This window comes from Pholcus phalangioides, unplaced genomic scaffold (assembly GCF_987345545.1).
Source record: "Pholcus phalangioides strain wild (caught in Gottingen) unplaced genomic scaffold, Ppha-v1.0 ptg000021l_1, whole genome shotgun sequence".
NCBI classification, from domain to species: Eukaryota; Metazoa; Arthropoda; class Arachnida; order Araneae; family Pholcidae; genus Pholcus; species Pholcus phalangioides.
The window spans coordinates 12253537-12279467 of NW_028301614.1; the positions used below are offsets into that span (position 1 = coordinate 12253537).

The 25931-nt window shown below is 36.5% G+C and overlaps 1 protein-coding gene across 2 annotated transcripts; it reads left to right on the top strand.

Annotated features, from left to right (window-relative positions):
* The first annotated feature begins 2292 nt into the window (after positions 1 to 2292).
* LOC149070636 (uncharacterized) lies at positions 2293 to 25514 on the top strand. Of its 2 annotated transcripts, none has more exons than XM_089249106.1 (3): positions 2293 to 2465; positions 21834 to 22248; positions 25215 to 25481. In XM_089249106.1, the coding sequence occupies exons 1-2, from the start codon at positions 2394 to 2396 to the stop codon at positions 22215 to 22217; spliced, it is 456 nt and encodes a 151-aa protein (XP_089105232.1). In that variant the 5' UTR covers positions 2293 to 2393; the 3' UTR covers positions 22218 to 22248; positions 25215 to 25481. The 2 variants fall into 2 exon arrangements, with proteins under 2 accessions (XP_089105232.1, XP_089105233.1); XM_089249107.1 differs by lacking the exon at positions 2293 to 2465 and adding an exon at positions 17896 to 17962 and having other exon boundaries at positions 25215 to 25514.
* The last annotated feature ends 417 nt before the right edge of the window (positions 25515 to 25931 follow it).

Here is a 25931-nt window from a genome sequence, read left to right on the forward strand (position 1 = left end):
TCGGCGTTGCTCACACAAGAGAGGGTGAATATTTATTGACTGAAACAAATCAGCTTTAAAGTAGTATTAGTGTATAATGGAAACAAACTCACTCTCCTTTGCTTCGTACTGGTGGTGGTGGAGTATTTTTACATTATCTTTCCAATGATATAATATATCATCGGAAAGGATAATGTAAAAAAAACGTTCGATTAGTTTGAGCTCAGTATAAACATGTTACTTCCACTTCATATCAAGTTTAGCCTAATGAAGAATGTCGTAATAGTCCTCTTAAGAAAGTTCAGTGAGGGAAAGCTAAAATAGAGCGTATTTGTTGGACCTCAAATCAGAAAACTGTTGAAAGCTCCAACTTTCGTGGATTCACATGATGCGGGTTTATTACAGGACTTTTTTTCTTTTTTCTTAATTAGGGAGACTGATGATGCAACATCAGAAACGGTGACACGACTACAGAAACAGACTGCTACCGCAAAGAGTCCCACATCGAGGAGTTAGCGTACCAACCTCTCGGGGAGTATAAAAAAGGTTGCCATCCGGAATCGGCAATAAATTGTAGGTCCCGGTCTAAATGAACTGATGATGCACTTCACGAGAGAAAAGCAGTGTAATTCTATTTCGACAAATCTAGTACATCATTTCAGTGCTTTTGCATATTCATTACATTAGTAGGGAAGCATCCATAAATTCTAGTGTTTTTGAAGTGAAACTTCTATAGCGACGTAAGAGTGAGGGGTACATAAGAGTGAAAATTTGTGAGGGAAAGTGCAAAAAAAAGAAATACGATAAACATGTTGCGGTTAATCGAGAAGCTATCCATACTTAGAATAAGACAACCATAAGTATTCTTTATGAGCGTTGTATAATATTTAATCACGTGTATATATTGTTTATAATTTTTATTAGGATTATTTTTGAAATATATGACATCCATATTTTTATGGGCATCTTTTTCTCAGCCACCTCGTTGGGCATTTTGCCTGTTGTGGCGTTGTATTTGTATTTGTATAAAGGAAATCATCACAAAAAGTGAAACGCTTTCTTTTTCCCGAAAACCTGTTCCGTAGAATAACTGATTGTGGGATGAAGTTTCGAGAAGCAGATGGGTTGTGGTGGTGGGGAGGATGTCAATAGACATTCGGCTGTGTAAGAAAATAAAGTGGATGGGGAGGTTGGTTCGGACAGTTTGTATCGGACAAAGACAGCATATTACCTTTCAGACAGCATATTCATAGGTGGAGATAGACTTGGAAGTCTGGAGGGGGGGGCAAAGGTCATTATTGCTGGGGGGGGGGCACGATGATGGTGATGCCAATTCATGTACATACATATACATTAGATCTGCTCACTCCACTTTTGATGTGCCCCCCCCCGTATCTCCGCTCATGCTCTACTTCCCTCGTGCCGCCACACCCCTCTGATAAAAAGCCCCCCCCCCCCTTATGATTTAAAGCCAAACCACGATTATCGCTAAACATTTTTATAGTGAACAAATCTACCACACATGGGATTTATTGTGGAGTTATTATGGCATTTAATTAAAATTTCTAAATTCAATAATTGAATTTTTCGACTCCGGTCTATGGCCATAAGCAATTTAACATTTAATAATTAATTAATTAATTAACTGTTGATTAATTTTGTTTCGCAATTATGTTCTTGGTGTGAATTAAAACCCTTCTAATTATAATTGAGTCGTAGAGTAAGTGCTACACTTGCCTCAGCACCACTTAATATTATACTAGTTCATTTACCTTTTTTTCTGCCTGATTTTTTTTTACTTTCTCTCTTTCATTTTTCTCTTAAATAAAATAATTACTCTTTTTTCGCATTAATTAATGCATTTTCATTTTTTTTGTCATAAATTGTAACAATTTTATTATAATAATTTGAACATATACAAGTATTTTTATTGTAACGACCAGTATGGGACTCAAGTCCCCTTGGTCGTCTTGTTTCTGTATTCAAATTTTGTGTTTCTCTTGTAATAAACTTCCAGGTATTATTATGTATATTATAAAAAAATACTGAAAGAAAAATAAAACTGTTTCTGATTTATTTTGTAGAGACGTCTTCGAATGTCTAATTACCGCTTCAATCTTTCTCATGAAATCGTGATAATGTCACGTGGAAAATAAATACAAAATAAAAAAGGATATCGATCAAAAAACACTAGAGCTTAAGATAAGATAACGTTGTTATAACAAATCACCGATTGTCGATCATGATAATGATTCTAAATAAATATGCCATTCATTATTATTATGAGCTCTTTTTTCATTTGTGGAGAAAAAAACAAATCGTTCGTGAACATTTCACAATGGAGCACTTTTGGTCGGTCGCTCATTCATTTGGACTCTGAATGAATTTCGCAACAACAACAACAACAACAATGAATGCATGTTGTTACGAAACTAACGAAACGCAGAAACATATTTTCCCACGATTTCAATTTTCCAAAGTGGATGGTAATTATTTGTTCTAGTCATTATTCGATCTTTTTTCTTTCTTTTCTCTCCGTGTTATAGTGAATTGGGTGCTATCGGGTGTGGTCATTGTATGTGTACTGTGTGCGTCTCTCGGTGTCTTTGTGGTCGTTTCAATGGTCATTCATTAATTCACGGAAGTGATATATGGACACTTTTCGCTTCCTCGTTAACGAAAAAAATTGCTCCTTTTTAATTAAAATTAGTCATCGCGACATTTTGGACTACATTATTCCGATCGAAACCTCATTTAATTGACACATCGATCAATTCATGTTCATTTTTATTTTTCTCCTGCGCTGAAAGCGATCACCACGCCTGCATCTTAAAAGGATCGATCGACTCTCGATGGGCGTTTATCTAGTGAAAACGGTTCATATATTACTTTTGGTTTAAACCTACTTTCAAGTGTGGGAAGCGTTCCTATTGCGGGGAATATGATCGATAATCATTAGTGTTATAGTGCTCACACTTTGTGGATTCACAGAAAATTTTGATCCCTTCCTTTAAGTACAGAAAAGTTTCGGAAATTTTGGGCCCGTGTTAATGGTCTCACATCGGGCTTTTCATTACGAAGCACCAAGACGTTGATATTCCGGACCACTCGAATTAACATTGAAGAACAACTTTTGCCAAAGTTTCTGCGTCCGAGACAAAAATAGTTATTTCTTATGCAATTTGGTGTGCCGAACACGAATCTGAACCTAAAAAAAAGCTTCATTGGCTGCGGATTTCTCCGAAATCACACATTTAATACACATATGAAAATGCAATTCATTGAAACACAACATAAGTACATAAAAAACAAAATAAATGTACAGAAAGAAACCAAATAAATGCACAGAAAAAAACACAAATACATGAAAACTTCAATATGCAGGGTGCATGGTTACCAGCACGCACAGACGCGTATGCAGGGGGCGCTCAGGGACTTGTTTCCCCCTCACCCCCCCAAGCCAACCAAAATTTATGGAAAAAAAGTTTAATATTTCGGTGAAAAAATTAAAATATCAAAAGGATTTTATATGGTATATAATCCTTTATATGGACCCTTTATATGGTATATAAATCAATTTTTGTTAATTTTAAACGCTGTTTGAAGGGTGATAACTCAAAATTTCTCGGGAAATTTTTTTTTTGCCTCCGCTCAAGTCTTTTAAGCCCCTCTCTGAAGGTCGGTCGTACTTACGCCCCTGAACACGCACCGCAATTTACTAGCGAACTGCGTTGGTCCCAGCGGCATACTACCAAGTAGAAAAGTATCCAACTAACTTGTAGAACTTAGATGCGTAATTCATGTTGCGAGGCTTATAGTTAGTAAAACGGTGTTTTATATCCGCATTTATCTTATTTCCCCCCCCCCCACTTTTCTCTTTTTTTGAATTCAAATATCTCAGTTAATATTGCACTTAGCAACATGGAATTTTTTTGTTGGCAGTTGGACAGTCAGGGAAACAACTTTCTTATTGGGTTTATGAGCACAGGGTGTCCGTATGAAAAGTTAATTTTTTTTTATTTTATGCAAATGCAAACACAAATACAAAGGCACAACAGGTAAAATGCCCGACGAGGTGGCTGAAAAAAGATGTCCATAAAAAAAATATGGACGTGTCGACAATTTATCAAAACAACATCAAAAATACAGCAACCAAATAAGAGCAATAAAATCCGAAAATCATGATAAAATATAAATGTACTGCTCACATAAAAAATATAGTTGTATCTTATGTAAGTATAGATAGCTTCTTGATTTACCCCAACATGTTTATCGTATTTCTTTTTGAACGTGTCAATTGTGTTAGAATTCACAACCTCCGGGGGTAAGCTATTCCATTTAAGTAACAACCCCATCAGAGAAAAACTCCCTGCAGCACCACAACCTGAAATTGTCCCTTATCAAATTTATATCCCACAAGGGACAGAGCGGGAGCCATGTTTGGTGTTTCAACAGCTCAAGCCCCGTATGCCATCATGAGCACGCGTGGCTCTGTACTCCCTCCTCATCTCCTCATTGCATTAAAAATGCCGAACTTTTTTTTATTGGCCCCAGGAGAAACAGGGTAACAACTTTGCAATCGGGTTTTTTAGGTTGATTAAAAGGAACTCGAAATTTAATTAAGGATGAAGTCTCTCGAACAAAGCGATGCCTTATTAGTGGCCGTGTACGAAATTGAGTCATAAACTGAAGTGGGCATGATTCGATCCCTCTCGTGTTGGAATCAGAAAACAAGTGTCCGTCCTAATTCCAAAGAACCATTTATCTTCGAGTCGATTTTCTCTCTCTCGTAAATGTTAATTACCTCAATCTCACGTGTAAATGAAACATATTATATACTGAAATGTCTCTGCCGCATTAACGTGGTTTTCTTTGTCTCGTCCGACATAAGCAATGAGACATTTTGTCTCTGTTGTTTAACCCGGAAGAAAAAAAAAATGACCTGAAAAAATAATAAAAACATGAGAGAAATGGGATATGAGTGTGTTAAAAAAAATTATTATGTCGCAACACCCATCATTTATAATATTATTAAACGAGAAGTCATAAATTTTCTTCTCTGACACTTTGGTTGGACATCAATGCAAAATACGTTTTGCTTTTTGCATCCGAATGATTGAATTGATCTCAACCTTTCTGAAAACAAGGACTAGTACGAGTAAAGTGACTGAAATAATTTGACGGACTACTTGTGTCCCGTATTACAGGACGTTCCTGTAATTTTCGTTGTTCCGATAGTTTTTAAATATTTGTCCCACTTTTTCAATGATGCTTATTTGAATTAGTAATATTTACTAAAGTCGTGAATACACAAACAGCATTTTCATAATATACATTATGTTATGATAATTATGTGAAAAATTAAAAATATTCCTTTCACATATTTGTCAAGTTTAACTTTTTGTCCTCAATTGTTTCGGTATTTTAATTACGATTGGTGATTGTATCTAATTATGACAAGGTTTTCAAAGACAATTGCCAATGTCCCGTATTTTACACATTATTACATATTTAAGATTCCAGTTTAAACGGAATTTCATTTTTCTCAATGAAATATGGTCATCTGATCATTTGAATATTTTTTTCATACATTTTGAGATGCATTTTTGTTGCGTAGCAGCCGTTTATTTTCACACCTTCAACAATTTTAGCAGTAGTTAGCAAATTGCACATAGAGCAATAAATTGCAATTTTGGACAAAATTTAGTGATGTCCAGTATTTAGGATAGCAATTTCTTGTATTCTCCTCGATGATGTATGGTGAAACTAAGTATGCTGGTACCATTTTTTATTTGAACCTATATAGATATTATTAATACCAATTACAACGGGGAAATAATTTTATCAAGTCTGCCTGTGGATCACCTATGCCATAGTCACGGACTATAGGTTGAGAAACGCTGAAATAGATTAATTCAAAAATTCCAATAGCACCAAATCCCCACACTTCAAAATCAATCGAAGTGTGGGTGATCTGCCAGTACTGTGCACCGATGGCTCAACATGAAGGGACTGTACGCAGGAGTACAACGGGTTTGTGCTCCACTAACTGTCCAATCAGAGAGGGCAAGATTAAGGTGGTGTCGGTAGGTGTGGTGGTGGTGGTAAAAGTTTTATTAGGATGTCCAGTAAGTCCTAATTCGGCGTTTATCTCATCAACCGTTCATCGTAGAGGTATGATTCTAATTTAAAAAGCACTCAAAATGTGTCTGATTCTTAAATTAGTCTGTACAGTGCATGCGAAAATATAGTGTATCATAAAATAAAAGAATCTACATTTTTATACAGTCCTCTGCGTCTTCTAAGTTCCAATAAGAAAGGTCTTGCCCTTTTTTTCTGCGGCCAAAAAAAAAATCCATGTTTCTAAGTGCAATATTTGCTGAGATATTTGAATTTAAGAATCGAAGAAAAGTTGGGAAAGAACAGCATTAGTCGACGGACACACCACGTTTTTCTCACATTTAAGCTGTTCGTTCCAAACTTTTTCGCGATTTTTGAATTCAGATATCTCAGCAAATATTGCACTTGGAAACATGGATTTTTTTGTTGGCCCGAGGCCGACAGAAAGGAAAGACATTGCAATAACATTCCGATTGAAGATTAGAAAACAGGGAGACGATCTAAAAATTTATATTTTTTTTATTTTATGATACGCTATATTCCCACTGTCAAAACTAGGACAGAGTGATTCCTGAACACATTTTGAGCATTTTATAAATTAGAACCTTAACTCTACGACGAATGGTTGATGATATATAGGCCGAATTAAGATTTACAGCACACCCTGTATAAGCCATCGCGTGCTTAACTTTTAGAAGCCAGTGTACCAGCCAGCTAGCGTCATTCCGGCCGAACCCTGCAGTGTTGTGCCCGAGTGGCATGGTGGTAAGATGCTCGTCTGCCATCGTGAAGGTTGTTGTAAGGGTCCCGGGTTCGAACCCAAGATAAGATATTTTCCCGAACGAACTCGAGGCGACCACCGCCTCACATAGACAGCACCTTCACTTCCAACCCATCTCACTAATGGCAGTAAATTGCAATATAGCGATATGGCCAGAGTTGGTGTTTGGTGAAGTAGCCAGCTAGCGTGGTGGTAAGATGCTGCGACGGCGAACCCAAGGGAGGATATTGGTAAGATATTTTCCCTAACAAACTTGAGGCGACCACCGATAGACAGCGTCTTCATTTCCAACCCATCTCATTAATGGCAGTAAATTGCAATACAGCGATATGGCCAGAGTTGGTGTTTGGTGAAGTAGTGTACTAATAGCTCGGAATACCGTGCTTAATGTTTGCGCCAGATTCCGTAACCTTGGGGATTCCATCAAATATAATACTGAAGAAACAACAATTTAAATTGACTATTGGAATAGTGTTTTAGGGTAGTGGTTCCCAAACTTTTTAAGTCACGGAACACTTTTCAGGTGAAAAGTTCATCGCAGGAACGAGTGGCACTCGACTTGGGTCTGCAGCTAACATTCAGTTTTAAATATAATATGACCATAGGTCCCGAGTTCAACAAAAATGCTCCGTTTGTGGAAAACGAAAGTAATTTGATTAAATATTTTTTTTATTTCGTGGAATTGCCCATCTCTTAAACTGACAACATTTTTTTTTTCCTTGCGCCAATTTATATTTGATCGTAAGAATGATAGATAATTTCCCCTGTTTTTTTTCCAACTGTTACTTCCTATTTCTGAGGGTTACCGCAACTTTTTGCGGAAAGACGTGAATAGGGTTTCAGAGGTTCTGGAACAATCCGGAGACCATAGAGTTACTCACCTAGTGTTGCCTAGGGTTAATCTGAAACTAGTGGAATGGGTCAGAGGAACATTGTTTTTTTCCACACCGTTGTCCGTTCTTGACCTACCTGAAGCAGTTTAAAAAACAAGCCACAACAAATGTTTATGCGGGGTAGTGGGCAGCCCATTTCATTACGCACCTGCCTGCTCGCACACAAGCTAATTCCACGTGGTGAAACTAAGGGTAGAATTAATCGAGGAGCGGTAGTGAAGGATGGTGAGGGTCCAACGATCATCCAAGACCGGAGGGGGGGGGGAGGGAGGGTTTCACGATATTTCTTGAGGGCAAAATGGAAAAAGTTCATGATAAACGACCTCCACTTGCGAGGAGAACAGATCATGCCGCAGCCCTCACTCAAGGAACGTTGCCAGAGCATAGAGGTACAAAAGATTTCACTGACAACGATGACAACTTCGACTTTCTCGAAGTCGTAAAGTCAATGCGCAGCTACGAGGTTGGAGCCCTGTCAGCCTATTGGGAGACATATTCACGAATTAAGACCTTTGATTATAACCAACAATAGAAGAAAAGCCCCCGAACTCTGACTTAAGCCACTGCACGCAAATTTTCCAAAAAAAAATTTTTTTATCATTTTTAAATTTTTAAATACTTCTCTAATTGTGTTCAAGGATTTGTTCCACCTTGCACTAGAAATATTTTAAAAACATTTTAATACAAACTGCTTGATGGCGTTATATATGCTAATGTTTTTCGCCAAAATGCACTTTTCTCAAAACTAAATTTTTTGTTAGATATCGAAAACATCGAACACCACACACTCAAATGTCTTCAAACTTTGCCTCAACACTATGGTGTTACCTACTTTAACACTAGGATTTTTTTATCCACAAAATATGGATAAATTTTGGTGATTTTTAAGTTGAAATTCGAGAAAAAAAAACTAACAATTAAAATCCTAAATGCTCAAGTTAAATTGTATAAAATATTCATAGTATTTGAGGGAAAAAAATTGAGTGCCTAAAGTGAATAGAAAATTTTTTTAAATGTTCCGTGAAAAAAGGATTTTTCCCATAGAAAAGCAGCAAGCCAAGATCGTGCACCAACCCCCCTGAAACTGAAATAACCAGGATGCTAATCGGGGTGTTCATCCCAGTTGTCAGTAAATATCTTCTGAGTAGGAAATCATGCATCCATCTACAATGGTTTAAGTGAGAACCATGAACCCCCCCCCCCTCCCTCCGGCACTAGAACGGGGACCCGAGACAAATCTTATTATTTTTGTTCGTTATAAATTCACTACAGAGGAGGCCCACCAAACATCTCAGTTCGGGGAGCCTGGTTTCAGATTGTGGGAGTCATGGGTGAGCACCGAGATGCTCGCGGGGAAAGGAAAAATTTTATTTTTACATGAAAAATTTCCTCTCTATTTTTTTTCCAGATACTCTGGGTACATTCTTTTTTATTTTTTTTATTTTTAATTGAAACGAACAAACAGCAAATTACAATAAACAAATATATAATACAATATACTAATACAAACATATGTTACATGACACAAAACACACACACACATATAATACATACACTATGTAGCCCCAAGGGACTAAGCCCTTGCTTTAGGGCTGATTTCACCTGCACAGACCTGTTGTTTCTCTGCGCGTAGAACTTCAATATTTGTGACAAAATAATACACAATACCTTACGATGTAGGGGATTTTTCTCTGCTCAGAAAAAACACTGTGTACAGGGATGCAATCTCAGTCTCTAAACGACTGAGAATGCATCAAACGACGATACATTGCAAACTTATTCACAATGGAAAAATTATGCCTTTCTTTGTTAGTTTTGTCCCCAACCAATAAACGGGTGAAAATAAAACTTATCAGTAAATTGTACTTTCTAAAAACAGTACAGTATACATTATGCTACATATAAACATCATTAAATCATTAAACTAGAGCTACTGACGTCACCTATCAAATGAAAAATAAAACTGTTGTGATTCTTCGATTGAAATTGATGATCGAATTTTGAGTAATGCGTCGCATAGAAAAAACCAATAATATAATATGATATATTGATAAGTATTTTGTGAACTTATTATAAATAATATTAGTTTATATAATATTAGATTATTATAAGTAATATTAATTTAATTGTCAAGTTTGCTTGAAAAATTTAACAGTTGTTGTTTTTGTACGGGAAACTAACGTGTGTGTGTTAGTACGATGCGCAGGACATAGTGCAACTTGGATTTTTTTGTAATTGAGATCAAAGGGATTCTTTGATGTGCACTTCTTTCTGTGGAAAGTACAGACTGGAAGTGATTCTACCTTATGTTCTTTGTGATTACAATTGCAAAAAGTCAAGGAAAATGTTTTGTGCATCTTACTAACGTTAATTTATCGTACACAAACAACAACCGTTAAAATTTTGAAATCGACTTAACAATTTAACTAATATTATTACTTATAAAATATTTATTAATGTGCAGTCGACGCTCGATATAACGACACCTCCCCCTTCATTCTGTCGAAAACGAACGTTATATTGGGAGGGTCGTTATATCGAAAAGAAAACATATATGACACATATATGAAAACACTTAGGAAATTTCTTGCCGGTCATTGTAATGGAATGGTCGCGCTATAACGTGGGGTTGTCGTTATAACGAGCGTGGAATGTATCGTAAAATATCGAATTTCTCTATGCGGCACATACACTCAAAATTCGGTCATCAATTTCAATCGAAAAAAGAATCACGTTACATATTTTTTTATTTGAAAGGTAACGGCAGTAGTTCCAGTTCAATGATGGGACATATTGAACATATTTTACATTGTATTTTCTGTTATTATTACACCGTATATTTTCTATACTCTGTGAACTTATTTTCAATATTTTCGAGAGAAGTCACATTTTTACTGATAAAATGTTATTTTCACCCCTTTTTTGGTTGTGGACAAAAGTCACAAAGAAAGACATAATTTTTTCATGGGGAAATAAGTTTGCAAAACATGGACGTTTAGAGTTTGAGAATACATTTTACCATATCAAAAATATTGCTTTCGTTGATTCAAAGAGAAGGTAGCTCCCAGCTTTAATCTAGTACGAATATAAATTTTGGAAACACTTGGAGAAAAATTATTTATTTATTTTCCAATCTCTTCGCGGATCACCAAGAAATCTTTAACGGAGCACAGGTAGGTTGGGAATACCCTGTTTAAGGGTTGTATGTATCCAAGAGTATGATCATAAAAATATTAAGCACGGCGGAATGACGCACATAAAATTCGACGAGACGATTTGAATTTTTGTTCGTGTCGCTTTTGTTATTAATTACATAGTAATTGCCTTTTAAGATGAATCCTGTGTTTGATTCGGCCATAATCGTGATTTGGAATCCAGTCACGAACTTGATATTGTATTTGCTCGCATGGGCCTGAATGTTTTTATGTTTTAAGACCTCTCCAACGTTCTCAGCCTTAGGGTATGCCAATATTTTTTTGAGCCTCACCCAATGTCATTAAACTCGGGTCAGATTAAACCTCTGAGATACCGAGGTAGAAAAAAAATATATATATATATAATATGTTTCTTTTATTTTTCCTGAGTTCTAATACCCAGTAGCACCGTTAATGATGGGTCAAAACGATGGTCACGTTCCACGAATGTTGCGAAACAGCAGGAAGCCTGCCAATGACTATAATGATAACCACAAGAGCATTAAGCTTTGTACACTGATAGTTTTTCCATTTGAATATTTAGGGAGTTGAGAAAATGTAGAGCATTTCCAGTGATTTATTTCTTACGTACCTGCCTTATTAAAAAAAAACAACTTTTTTCATTTGAGATACAGCGAATCGAAGAAGAAAAGTGGAAAGTCCTCACGGTAATGAAACTTTTTTATGAGGTATGTACAACAGCCCGTATGACGTTAGTAATAGGTTTCTTTGATTCAATGCACCTCGATGCCAGGATGTCACTTAGCTGTGATCGATCATTTGGAACGAAAAGGAAAAAAGGCGTCAATTGAAAAATTCCGATGGCTATTTGATGAATTATTGCCGGAACTCGCGTTTGGATCAATCTGAAGGTTGAGAAAAGTTTCGTCATGAGATTGGAAAAAGTTCACGAATGCACTTTAATTACATATAATCGAGTTTATCGAATACAAACCTAATAAAACATTGTACGAAAAGAGCTTTCACCACGTTGCCCTTAAACATTAACCCCCCCCCCCCCATTTTCATGATTGTATTGTAAGAGTACATAAAAACAATATTGAACAGATTACAAGTAAAACAGACAGTAATAAAAAAAATAAATGTTGCATGATAATTATATCATATTGAGCAGGGCCGCCCTCACCAGACGTGGGGTCCGGTGCGAACATAATAGCTGGACCAGAAGCGTCTTGCCAATTTCGGGTCCCCTAAGCCCCGATTTATAAGTTCTGTGGTAGAAGGGAATCGGCATCCAAATATTCATGTGTACTGTTATTACAAAGCATACAGGGGTGCTACTATTACTTAACCGAACATGCACCTCGTACACATTCCTCTACGGAATTTCTAACGAATCGGCACATGCCGGAGAGAGAATGTGTGTTCTGAGTGTATGCTTGGCCCTAACGTATTTATGTTGTAGAGTTGCACTTGTTTCGTTTTCACGCTGCCTTTCATATTCTCTAGTAAAGATGGGCATTTTCATGTTTTGTCAGTATCATGTTGTAGATCTGCCTGCTGTCTGCGGAGAGACTTTTTCAAATGGAAGACAGGCTCTCACATTTGTGCCTCGAAGTTGGAAAACCGCCTTCAGCCGACCATCACCGTGCCGTCAACGGGATTCGAACCTGGATCCTCAGGACAAGAGTGCAGCACGATGCCCACACGACCACACAGCGGTATACAGGAGCGCTGAAAAATATTCATGAAAAAATATAGACACAATTAAATGTAAATTAACAAAAAAAAAAATAGAAATTTCTCGACCTGAAGAAAAATTTAAACTGATGAAAGAAAAATACACTGTGATTCTAAAACAAATTTTAATTAGGACCTAATCAAAGTTGGGAACTAATGAAAATTCAGAATAAATGAAATGGTGAAGGTTCAAAGCTCCAGAATTGGTGGAAATTCGGAATGTGTGAGTAAGAAATAATGTGAGAAACATATATAAAAATAATTCTAGAATTATTTCCTTCCAGATGAAAATGCAGATTTTCCAGATTTGTGAAAATTTATAATTACAGAATTGATGAAAATTCAGAATTTATGTAAGAGATTATTACCGTAACTGTGCGGGATCCCCCTAAAACGCGGGGCCCATTGCGACTGTACCTACCTGTCGCGTCGCACACCCATAAGGGTGGTCCTAATGTTGAGCTTCACAATAAATAACTTAATTCTGAACTTTTATTCAAAAATATACAAACGAAAATGCATGGAAGCATATCTAATAAATATAATACGCTGTTGCTAAAAAATATTCAATAATTAATTCCTTTAGGCCTGTTGGAGCGACTTTTCGGCCCCTTGAGGCTGCAAAGTGTTCGTACTATATGCATGGGTATTTGTGTATTATATGAATTGCATTTGAGTGAAATATGTTTGTATTTGTGTATTTTAGTGAAATATGTTTGTATTTGTGTATTTGAGTGAAATATGTTTGTATTTGTGTATTTGAGTGAAATATGTTTGTATTTGTGTGAAATACGTTTGTATTTGTGTGAAATATGTCAATCCAAGGAAACGGCAACGAAAAGTTCTTTCCCTAATGGACTTGTGGCGACCACCGATAGATGGTATCTAAATGCCAGGAACAATGCTAAATTTTATAACTTCCGATGCCGAGTTGGAAGAGTATGGAACAAATTACCACCAGATCTCGTGTGTTCATCTACATATCACAGATTCTGTCACTCTCTCAACGCTTCTGATCTTTCGACATTTTTAATGTGCTATGCATTTTAGTTCATGTCGGGTTTTATTGGTGCATATATGCTTGTTTTGTTTATATAACTTTTTTTTTTCCATCAGTTCTATCGATTATTTCAATTTGGAATTACATGTGATGATTTTTTATTTGTTTGTTTATTTTTTTTTGTGTTTTTTTAAATATATATATATATATACATGTATTTTATTCTGATTTATATATTGAATTTTATTGTGTAAACATGTTTATTTTATTGTTGTTTTGTGTTCGGGGATTTTTTTTTTATATTTTTATTATATCTTTTATGCATTTTTCTCTTTGTATATATATATTCGTGTGTATGAATGTGTACTGATGTTCCCTGCCGTCTCTTTCCAATTTTATTGATTGTTTGAATAGTGCACCTGTGGAGTTAGAGCCTACTGGCCTTGCACAGGTTTGTATATAATAAATAAATAAATATGTCCTCGCGGAAAGTCACCTATGTTCAAGACGAGGACAAAAGTACTCCTATAACAAGACTTTTCCAACCCAACGGATGAATAGCCGTATGGCGATATGACCCGAGTTGATGAGCGGTGGAAAGAAAGGAAGCTTGATATCCAAAAGGATTGTGCTCAGTATATTTGGCGTACGTGAGCAAGTAATACGGTAGAACCCAGAGGTGACTCAAACCAATCATCCTTGACCTACATGAATGAAATCCTCTCTCAATATGATGTTACGTATAGTTCTTGACGATAGCAATTTCTTCCAAAAGCTATCTGTGTCACGCCTGCTAATAATTTGGTCCTTTGTGCGAAATATCGTTGATATGCGATAATCCGTCTGTTTCTTCACATATTTTTCTCGGAGCCATCAATGATTGAAGAATAGAAAATTATATGCTCTTGGAAACACATATATAAAACGACGATGAAGATCACAAACTCACTAACGCTTTCACATCATTCGTTGATATCTTCAGTGTATAAATAAATCACCGAAGGGGAGTCATGGAATATGCTTCAGTCTAAACCCCGATACTATCGGATTCACACGTGCTGGTTCCACCTACATCAGGCACGACGAAAGTTAGCGGTTTGAAATGCAACAAATTATCAACCCCCACGCTGCGGGAATAGTCACAACACAAAAATGCTGCTCTGAAAACGGCTGAGTAAAAAAAAAATTCCCTTTTTTTTCCAATTGTCTTTATGTAAGAAAGATGATACTGACACTCATACGTTGCTAATACAGTGATACCTCGGCTAACGAAGATAATTCGTTCCAGAAGCACGTTCGTTAGCCGAAAACTTCGTAAGCCGAGGTATTCCTCTGTCACTATTTAAGACGCACACTTTATGAAACGGAAACCTATCGATAAATAATATATAAAAAAGTCCCTTTATTCATTAATGCTTTTGTGTGTGTTTTTTGCACCTTTGTAAAATGGAAACCTGTCTAAAATTTAATATCATTTTAGTCTCTTGACGTTCCGTTTCGCACAGGTTTCATGCAATCGGAAGAAAAAGGTGTGATGCAAACAGAGAATCTGGGTTCGAACCCTTAATCACGAACAAAAGAGCAATCGGGGATAATCAGAAACTCTACCACCACTCAACGATGTATAATCAGCCCATGTAGTACAAACAAACTTGTTAGAAAAGATAGAAATAGTAATTTACAAAAAAAAAAAACGAAAACGAATATATATATATATATATGCATACGCCATCTATACTTCATTTTAAGAACTTAATGTTAAAAAAATTTTGAAGGGGGGGGGGGAAATCGGGATGGAGCGAATTGTGGTTTTACTTAGAGATGCAAAATTTTAAGTTCAACAGAACATTGATGATAAATAACAAAAGAAAGTACCTGCAATAACATTCTATTACCTTACTTGCTTTTATGCAGCAACAAAATCTATGTTCGTAGGTATCGACAGGGCCGCAACTAAATGCTTGATCACCCGGGGCAAGTGCGCATTTTGACGCCCCCTCAAGGACAGGTTTCAGAATGAAATTTGCGCCCCCTCTGGTCCAGCGCCCGGGGCATGAGATCCGCCTACTCCCCCCCTAGTTGCGGCCTTAGGTATCGACATGCGCTCTACCTGGGCGAAAATGCTCGAACACTTTGTTTGAAAATCTTATAAACACGAATGATACTTTCATTTGTCATGGCATTAATTTTATGTAGAGGTGAAGCCGTATATAGCTCGATAGCACTCAATTTTCAGCCTCCTCAGATCTTTCCCTCTTGCAAGCGTCATAGGCTCGACTGGATTTAGGTTGGCAACTTATCGGTGGCCAAACCAAATTTCCGATTTCTCCCAGTTCAGTACCAATGCATATTGGCATTTTCATTGTTATTCTGCGACAGGATAAGAAGAAAAAATTTAAGTAAACTATGGTACTTCAATGACTTCATTTTGTTGGTTGGACAGTACGGTGGTGACGTTAGTCCAACTCAAAAACCACCACATGCCATAACCCTGCCTCCTAATGTTTACAAAGTAGGTACACTGCGATATACCATGACTTCTTGTTAAATCACGCAGTATATGTGTTACGGTAAATGTGATAAATGCGGCTAATATACATAATTACCAAGCATTTTTGTAAGTTCGATAAATTTCCCTAAATTTATCACTTTTACCGGTGATCATATTTTACCGCTGATTATGCATAGTACCCAAGCATCGTTGGTAAATTTAGTAAGTACTGAAAATTATCACTTTTACTGGTAATTATGCATAATACCCAAGCGTCGCGTCTTTGGTAAACATAGTAAATCGTAATGTATTGTATGATTTATCGGGATATGATCGTAAAATTTGTTATCATTATATCGGGGTACGATAAAAAAAATCTGTTATAATTATATCAAGGTCCGACTATATTCATCACACATACTACACTCATTCGTAATTTTTTTCATATTTATCAAAATCGTCAATGACACTAGGGTAATATGCATAATCACAGATAAAGGAGATAAGTTTGAAGAATTTATCAAATTTACCCACAATACTTGGTTATTACGCATAACCTCGTGTAAAAGTGATAATTTTTTTGTATTTATCAAATTTACCAACGGCGCTTGAGTATTATGCATATTCGCAGGTGAAAGTGATAAATTTATCATACTTACCAAGACGATTTGTAACAGACATTATAATAAGCGATTTATCACATTCACCGTAACATCGTAAACCTCACCTAGATCTTACTCATAACGCTACATAACTACGAAGATTATTCTTGCCAGGAAGGATAATCTCGTCAGGGACATATAATGGATTTTCATATCTCACGTCACGAATGAAGAACACCTGATAGAAATGCGTCAACATGTTGTACATGCGGCTTCAAATCCCCCTTTTTAAAGGCGAAACAATAATCATTATGGATACCCCCCTTACCTGGCATTAGCAGGCCATCGGGTTCAATGGCTGCTATTCGTAAAACCGAAGCAAAAATGAAGAAATAAAAATGTTCCGAATTCCTCGAACCAAATACTAAACAGACATACATTGTATTATGTAACTTCTTTCGCTCGAGGACAGACACGACGTTATCATGTGCACACACACACACACACACACACACACACACACACACACACACACACACACACACAGAAAGTCTGGAAAGCCTCGTTAACATGGTCTGGAAATGATAATGGAAAAAAATGAATTCTCATCGCCGTTTCAAGTTAATGGCTTATTATTTTACATTGTCTCGAATCGGAAGAAAGGATTCGAATCCGGTTGGAGTGGCGAAATGGGTCCCGCGTCGTCTTTCATGTTCAATGTCTTACGATTTCGTTGTTTTTTATGATTACATCATAAATTGTTTATCAGATATGGGTCAGTTTCAAGTAAAGCGAAACGATGCTAATCTCTGGACGTTTAACCCTTCCTTCTCCAACAGGTGAAACTTAAGCAACTTTCTCTCTCTCCCCCAGCTTTCCTTTCTATGAGAAAATAAAGGCAAAAAAACCCACAAAAAACACTCACACATGCGGAAGATCGTAGTGTCCAGTAGTTCGAACCCTTTGGGCAATTATAAGCTTCGCCCTATTACTAACATGAGGGGGCGCCTCCAGCTACGAGGTGCTTTTTTTTGCCGGTTTGTGGGCATTTATTCAGGAGGAGAGGGAGAGAAAAAAAGGCGGGGTACTTTCAGGTATATATATATAAACACATTAGGAATTTGATCGAAGACAACAAAGTTTCACTCCACAGGTCAAGTCGAAACCAACCCTTTGGACTCTATCAATAATGAAGGCCGCTGTAAGTACCTACCGCTTTTTTTTTTCTGTTGGATCAATGTTCATTAAGCAGGTCTGCGATGAAAAAGCTTTCTTAGAAAATAATTAGTGTTTTTTAATAGTTTATTTTGAACGCTAATTTACTTTATAAATAATTTATAAACTTCGTCACGTCTAGTTTTTGAGGTAAAGGGGAAAATTAAATTAAATTTTCCACTATTTAGTAATGCAAAGGTAGCATGCAAACCACATTGAAACTGCATACTATAAACAAATATAGTAAATCATTGCCAAACCTAGTTCAGTGATTTTATTGTGATATTGGGGCACTGATTCCAAAAAAATCTGGAATTGGTTTTTCCAGATACATTCTTCTATTTGAGATTAAGTGAAAATCAAATTTCAATGATAATACATACGCGGCATATAAATCACATTGAAACTGCGCGTTATCAATAAATATAGTAAATCATAGGTATTTCATTGATTTTAAGGTCTATCATTATGATGACAGAGCATCATATAAAATAAAAATTCCAAAATATTTGGATTTAGGTTGTTTTCCCTTAAATATGAAATCTTTTTGTGAAAAAAACCTTACGTGATAGAGAAATAAAATGGATTGCATTTTTGGAATCAACATTGAAAATAACATGAAAATAAGTTATTAGAATTGAAAAAAGCTTTCAAAAGTATTTTTTGTAGACCTGTGCTATTTGGTTTGGGATTGCGATGGATTGTGATCGATCGCGAGAAAGTGTGACCACCTAAACTCGGGTGACCTGGCCACAGATTTTTGACATCTTTTGTATAATCTCCTTTACGAATTAACATTCTTTACTAAAAGTTGCACCACCAGAGAGAAAGAAGATTTTAGTTGTTTTTGTTTATACAAGAATAAACCGTTTTGTAACTTATTATAATGCAGAAAAATGAAAAGTCCTACCCACAAGTCATCCCACCTGAAAGGGGGCGACTACTCTATTGCCTTGATATTTCGCTTTTCGAAGCGTATGCTCCCATCTCACCTAACTGGAAGTAATTAGGAACAAATAAAAAAATATATAAATTATTACAAATAAAAATACAGGAAATTATTCTTTCGTGTCTACAATGTAAACCTGCATAGTCGAAAACGCCTCTTTTGGTGTTATCATTTAAATGTGATGCTAATTTCTCGAATTAATTTGAAAGTTAATCTGATCTGCGTAGTTTCTATAGGGCTTGGAGCCTAACATTTTTTTATATGTTCGTGGGATTTGCATAACTGTATGTTCCTGTAACGAATATAAAACATTGGCAGCGCAAGAGTCACCCCTCAAAAATTTAACATTTCACAAAAAAACAACCAGTATTTAACAAACTGATTTAATTAGATTAGTTATCATCCACAATTGAAACAATAAGCATACCTACCAAAGTAAACTTCTATCACGACTGTAAGATTTAACCACTAAGCACTGTAAACAAAGTTTTACAATGTTTTCTTGAAACCTTAAAACACGGGTTATGATAAAATTAGGCGGGAAAAATATATGAATAGCAAACGTAGTGCTGGTAACTGTATAATATTAAGTGATGCTATAAAAAAATGCATTCTATTCATTTCACGCATCTACCCACTGAATGAATGTAAACAAATCTAGAAATAGATTAAGAAATAAAGGCATCGCCCGCTATTTAATATCGCTGCCAGAAACATGAATGTGCCAATTTCTAGAACTTGGAGAACGACTTTTTAATGTTGACTGTACCCGTGTTATTTATGTTTTGTAACACGTGTTTCAATAGGGTGATGCATTTGTGTTTCTGGAAAAACTTGGATAGCAAAATAAATGAAAATTTGCACATTCATAATCTGTAGTATAAAAGGGACGATATGCTATATAAACATGCTTGTCATGTCCCGGAATTTTTTAACTTGGATCGTGTCGTTTTTTTAATCCGTAATTTTAAAAATGACCATCAGTTTTTGGTTGAATCGACTTGTCTTTCTTCATGTCGAAAAATTTGATGAAAACGTATTCAAATATTTTTAAATACGGTCACTTATATGGAATGTTCTGTATCAGGAACATGATTTATAAGACATTTAATCGGTTCAGTCAAATAAATCAAGTTTATCATTTATTTTTAATAAAAATTATAATAGAATTTTGATCGGGTTGATTAACTCAACTGAAACTTTTTACTGCGATTAACAATTGATCGATCAACCGATCCGATTAATCGATTAATTGGACCAGCCCCAGTAAAAATATTTTATAAAGTATTTATGAGGTGAAAACTATATAGAGGTAGATAAAAAGATTGAATACCCAGAATCTCTTATTCACTAACAAAAATTTTAATGTAGAATAAAAGCAAAAATTTCGGTGTAGGGTCAAATTGACCTCGTCGTGGGAATGGGAGGTTTAATATATATAGAACAGAGCAAAAATAACCCTACGCAACCGATCTGCACAATTGGCGCCTGCAATTACAGTCAGTCGTTTCCTCAAAAAACACGGATTGAATAACTTTTTCTTAGAAGACAAATAACAGGAAAACGTCCACACGTCAAATAAGAGCTTTTTTTTTTATCTATAGAAAGTTTTGTTTTCGGAAAATCAAAGCCACATTCGACTCATTAAATCTTTGGATATAACTTGGTACTCCCAACAAAGTTACTTATCTGCTAACGAACACTTCACCCAAAGACATGAATAGCCATCGGCCCTCTCAAGGAAACAGAAGGCGAACATATAAAAAGACCAGAGCCCTTTTACAATCATTATATTCCTTTTGCGACCCAATAATGAACATCATAAAAATTTGTTATCGGAATTTCACCTGCTTGGCTGATTTCGATGTCCGAGAAAACACTTAATAATAATTAGTTCATTCGAAATTAAATCACGCGGAAATTGTGGTCAGAAATAATTGATGATTAACAGATATTGAAAGGAATTATCTTTTCTGGGAAGTCTTCACGATTATCCGATAATCGTGTTTATCATTCATTATTTCGTGAGTTTAATCTATCAAATAGTCAACACGAACGACTTGAGTTTTTTTTTAAACCGGAGATTGCCTATGACCCATTTATTCATTTTTAAAATAAAATTGTAATTTTTATATAAATATGATTTATTTATACATATAGAGTGTCCTGTAAATTTATAAATAGTTTAAAAATTTATAAAAATTTGAGAAGAAAATTGATATATTTGAATGTGGTGTGCGAAAAAGTTATGGTCATGAACGGAGAATTTTTTTTTTTGATACAGAAAAAAAATTAGTTCAAATTTTTTGTCGATGGAGGAAGCTGCAAGAAAGCAAATCAGGAGTGAATGTACTTGAATTCGTCTTCAATCTCTTCTGCCTTCGAAACGTTTGTAAAGCTTCAGCCGAAAATTCGTGGCTGAGGTGAAAATGATTGAAAGAACTAATACTGTGTGCGTGTATCGTATATATGCTTCTTATTGGCAGACCTGTACCCTCCAATTGCTAACTATGTACAACTCTAAGTCTTAACAGTCATGACTATTGACTATTGACTCAGACCCTATTACTATAACTTCAGCGCTTTATCTACCATTAAAATGAAAGTCTTATGAAAGTGCAAATTACAGGAAAATTCAGAAATGATCTGTTAATCGCACACCTTGCATTTTATGGGACTCTGATTTGTATATTTCCAGTGATGTGATTTCGTGCAGCAGCGTGTTTATTGACAAAAATGTCAACTTTTTTTGTATGGAAAAAAATCGCGAGAATAAGTTTTTCTGAAACCGCGTTCGAATAAATAGATTTCTTCAATTTTTATGAACTTTTAAACGGTTTACGTATTTATGGGACACCCTGTACTTTCCTAAATGAGGAAGAGTAATTTTTTTGTATGATTTCAACAGATTTTCTCGTTCGCCATCGTACTGGTGATGGCCGCTGCAGTTATGGCCGGCGTCATTCCTCACCACGGACTGGACCTTCTTGACCATCATCACAATCTGTTCGATCACCACCACCACCACCACAAGGTGATTTATCCCGTCGTGAAACATGTCAACGTCGTGAAGAAGATACCAGTCGTCAAACACGTGCCGGTCGTCAAGCACGTGGCCGTAGTCAAGCACATCCCAGTCGTCAAACACGTGCCAGTCATCAAGGACGTCAGCGTCATTAAGAAGGTGCCAATTGTCAAGCACGTCGCCCTCGATCTCGGTTACCACGCTGACGACCACGGACTCGGCCTCCACGGTCACGGACTTGGGCTCCATCACGGACTCCACTATTAGACTTCGCGTCTTGTACATAAACGAAACATATGTGAGTACTTTTCTTTTCCATATATATATATATACATCAGTGATTCTTAAAGCGTAGGCAGCGGCTATTAAAGGCTCCTTAAAAATCACCGCCATACATCATAATTCCCCTGCGATAGAAAAATCGCTTTGAAAAAACCCCCTCATCTTCATTAAAGGGTTTAAGAAAAATTTCCTTTTAAAATACATCATCATGCCACTCCATGCGAGAGACACATTGCGAGGACCATATTTAGCCTTATTAGCCTATTAGACCAATGCGATGGTTTAAAGCTGATTCTTTACCTGGAATTTTAAACTGAGAAGTTTCGGCTTTTTTGGAATATAACATTGCCTCAGCCATAACAATTTACCCCGCGTTAGATCCGAAGGGATGCGTCGTGATATTTTTCCTTCAATAGATATGCATAGAAGTTCATTTTACTATAAGAAGATATATGCCACTAACTGTACGTATTAATTTCACCCTACTGTTAAGATAGGGTCACACTTGTGTCCAGCCTGGTCCCATAGTCATTCGCAAATAATTGCTTCCGATGTTTGCTTCTTTCTCCTGCTGCAACGGAGCACCAGCGGCATTAGCTAGTTACACACTGACCCAGCTTGGCCCAATGTTTCTTGGCGAATATTTGCTTCGAGTAGCTAGTTACACACTGACCCAGCTTGGCCCAATGTTTCTTGGCGAATATTTGCTTCAAGAACACACTCCGTGTTGTGACTGTTGGCGTTCTTCGACCAATGTGTGACCAGACGGCTTGAAAGATGGGGAAGAAAGGCGACTCCTTTGACTTACGTTGGAGGTCATAAAGCCTTGGTCGCTCTCTCTTCGACCGTCCTCCAACATTTGACGACCACTGCCAATGCTGAAGTGGCCACACTAGTCAGCCATGACAAACCTTGGAACGCATTGGAACAGGCTGGCCACGAATGTGGTCCTAGATTTAGGTCAATAAAAAACCCTTGGCATATATACTAGTGTTAAAAAAGAGGTGTTATGATCTACGGCTGTTTCTGTTGGGCTGAACTAGAATCAGCAATAATCTTCAGCAGCAAAATGACATCAGCTGAGTGTCTCAGCATGTGCAATTATCACTTTAATCCTTCGATGGACATCCCCAAACCCCGAAGGCAGTCACGTGTTCCAGGATGACACGAGCACGAACGATACATTGACTTCAGGTCAATGTATCGTTCGTGCTCGTAAAATTTTGGTGTAAAATTTTTGTTGAAAGAGCATGAATCATAATTCAAACACTCGGATTTGTAAGTTCCGAACTGAATCCAATCGAGTGCTTATGGAACTTGTTGTTTGAGAGAAATCTCAGGAATCTTTCGACACTTCTTTGATCCACCAAGAATCCTGGTGAAACCATAGTTCAGATGGGTAAAAATTAGTGTTGAGAAATAGTGTATGACTTCACAAAGAGCTATGAGAAATGCGCAGGGTCATCTCAACGAAACCCCCCCCCCCTTTCGGGCAAATTGATGTTCTGAGGCCCTCTACTCGTTGAAAGAAAGACCTGCCTATTATTTTCCACATCAGCATGACACCAACAGCATCACCAAATATCATGTATGCTGTCTATTCATCTGAGACCCATAGGCCATACAAGTGTTCAGCCCTGAGAATGCGTGCTTAGCTCATACTAAACGTGATGCAGCAAATTGTTAGGGAGGATGCTACTCGTTTTTGGTCCGGCAATGCTATTTGCCTGATTGTCCTTCCCAAGAGTCGAATTAAATGTGAAAAGTAGGTCTGTATAAAATATGGACGATCCAACGAACCAACAATCGACCCTCCAGAAAAATTACCCTGGACCTACTCTTATCTCTTGTGGGGGTGTGGGGGGGGGGGTATGCATGGCCGTCTCAACCCCCATAATTAGCTGGAAGTAACAGCTTACATATTTACATACATTCGAAAAGTATAGTACCAAATCTCATCATGTAGGGCCCCCTATGGATATGAGGCTCCAGGCCATGCCGACATGGGGCCTGTGTATTAAGATGGCCCTGGTTCTGTGGACAGCTCTGCTGAATTCTGAAAGTAGTAACATTTTCTTCCATAGTTTCATTTGAACGCTCTAATTCTTCACGGCTCCCCCCTTTCACCTGATTTTCTCCCGTAGAACAACTCTGCAAGGGGGACATATGGATCCAGATTGATAACCACTGTCCCAGAAGTGACTTAATATGCGTGATCTTTGCGATCGAATTTTGGACCTTCGCCGTATAGGGTGATCCATTATGCAATGGCTGTGTTACGGTAAACGTGATAAATCCTGTTGTTATACATAATAACCCGTTATTATGCTAATCGTCGAGCACTTTGGTAAGTTTGATAAATTTCACTAAATTTATCACATTTACCTGCGATTATGCATAGCATGACCCAAGTGTCATTAGTAAATTTTATAAGTACTAAAAAAATTATCACTTTTATCGGTGATTATGCATAATACCAGCGTAGCGTCTTTGGTGAACCATAATAAATCGTACTATATGATGTACTATACATGATGATTCATACATGCATTGTATCATTATATCGGGGTCCGACTATAATCATCACACATGCTAGACTCATTCGGGGAATTTTTTCATATTTTTCCAATTCATTAATTACACTAGGGTATCATGCATAATCACAGATAAAGGTGATAAATTACATTTATTTATCACATTTACCGTAGCAGCTGCATCTCGTCAAAACTTACAGGTTAGCTGATAGCATTCATCGAACTGATAGTTTGTGTTTTAAGCACTTACTTGGTAGCATTTGCATTTCTCTTAATGTGACACATTCATTTCCACATTTTAATTTTAAATGTCACCGCATATAACTCTATGAAAAAAAAATTCAACTTGTTGAAAAAAATTTAGTTTCTTCTTCTCTCGTTGTGATGTACGTATTGCGGTTATGACGAAGATTATCGACGATACTTATTGGTTCCTTTGCTTTTGCAGATAAATCTTGTAAGTAAAATAATCAACACTTCACGCACTTATTCCGGCAACTTTTTCACACTAAAATGGCAACGAAAGACGAAAAGAAGCCAAAGATTTGCCAGGACGAAGAATTAGTTTCGCTCTCAATCAAAGAAAGAAGAATGAGAAATTTTTCTCTCGAAGAATAATATGAAGATCAAAAGTTTTCGGAACATTTCCTCTTTAATATTATTTTTATATTTACATTTTGTGAATATTTTGTGTCATAACATTTCGTGGACTTTCGTGTAAATTTGGAAATAAACATTTCCCTTCTGTAAAAATGTTTTGTCTGAATTTTCAATGGGTTCGAGTGTTTTATTACGGACTTTTTATAATCGCTATAGGGTATACTTCGGATTTTTATGAAATGCCATATTTTGGATATTTTTGAGCTGTTGGTCCCATTTTTTAAGCACTTTTGAGCAATCGGTAATATTTCAGGAATTTTCAAACAAATTGATCACGTTTTTTGGTAGTTTTTCACCAAAAACTTTGATCAAAAAATTCCTACGAATCAAACTACAAATTTGAGTGCTCAGAAAAAATAAAAAGTTAGGAAGTTTATTTTTTCCGGGGGTTCATTGAGAATATTTTCCATGCCGATGATACTAAATTATTTGTTTAAATATGTTAAAAGTTCTAGCACAGGATTTTCAAACTTAATTAGACCGCGTGGGCCATCAGCACTTCAAA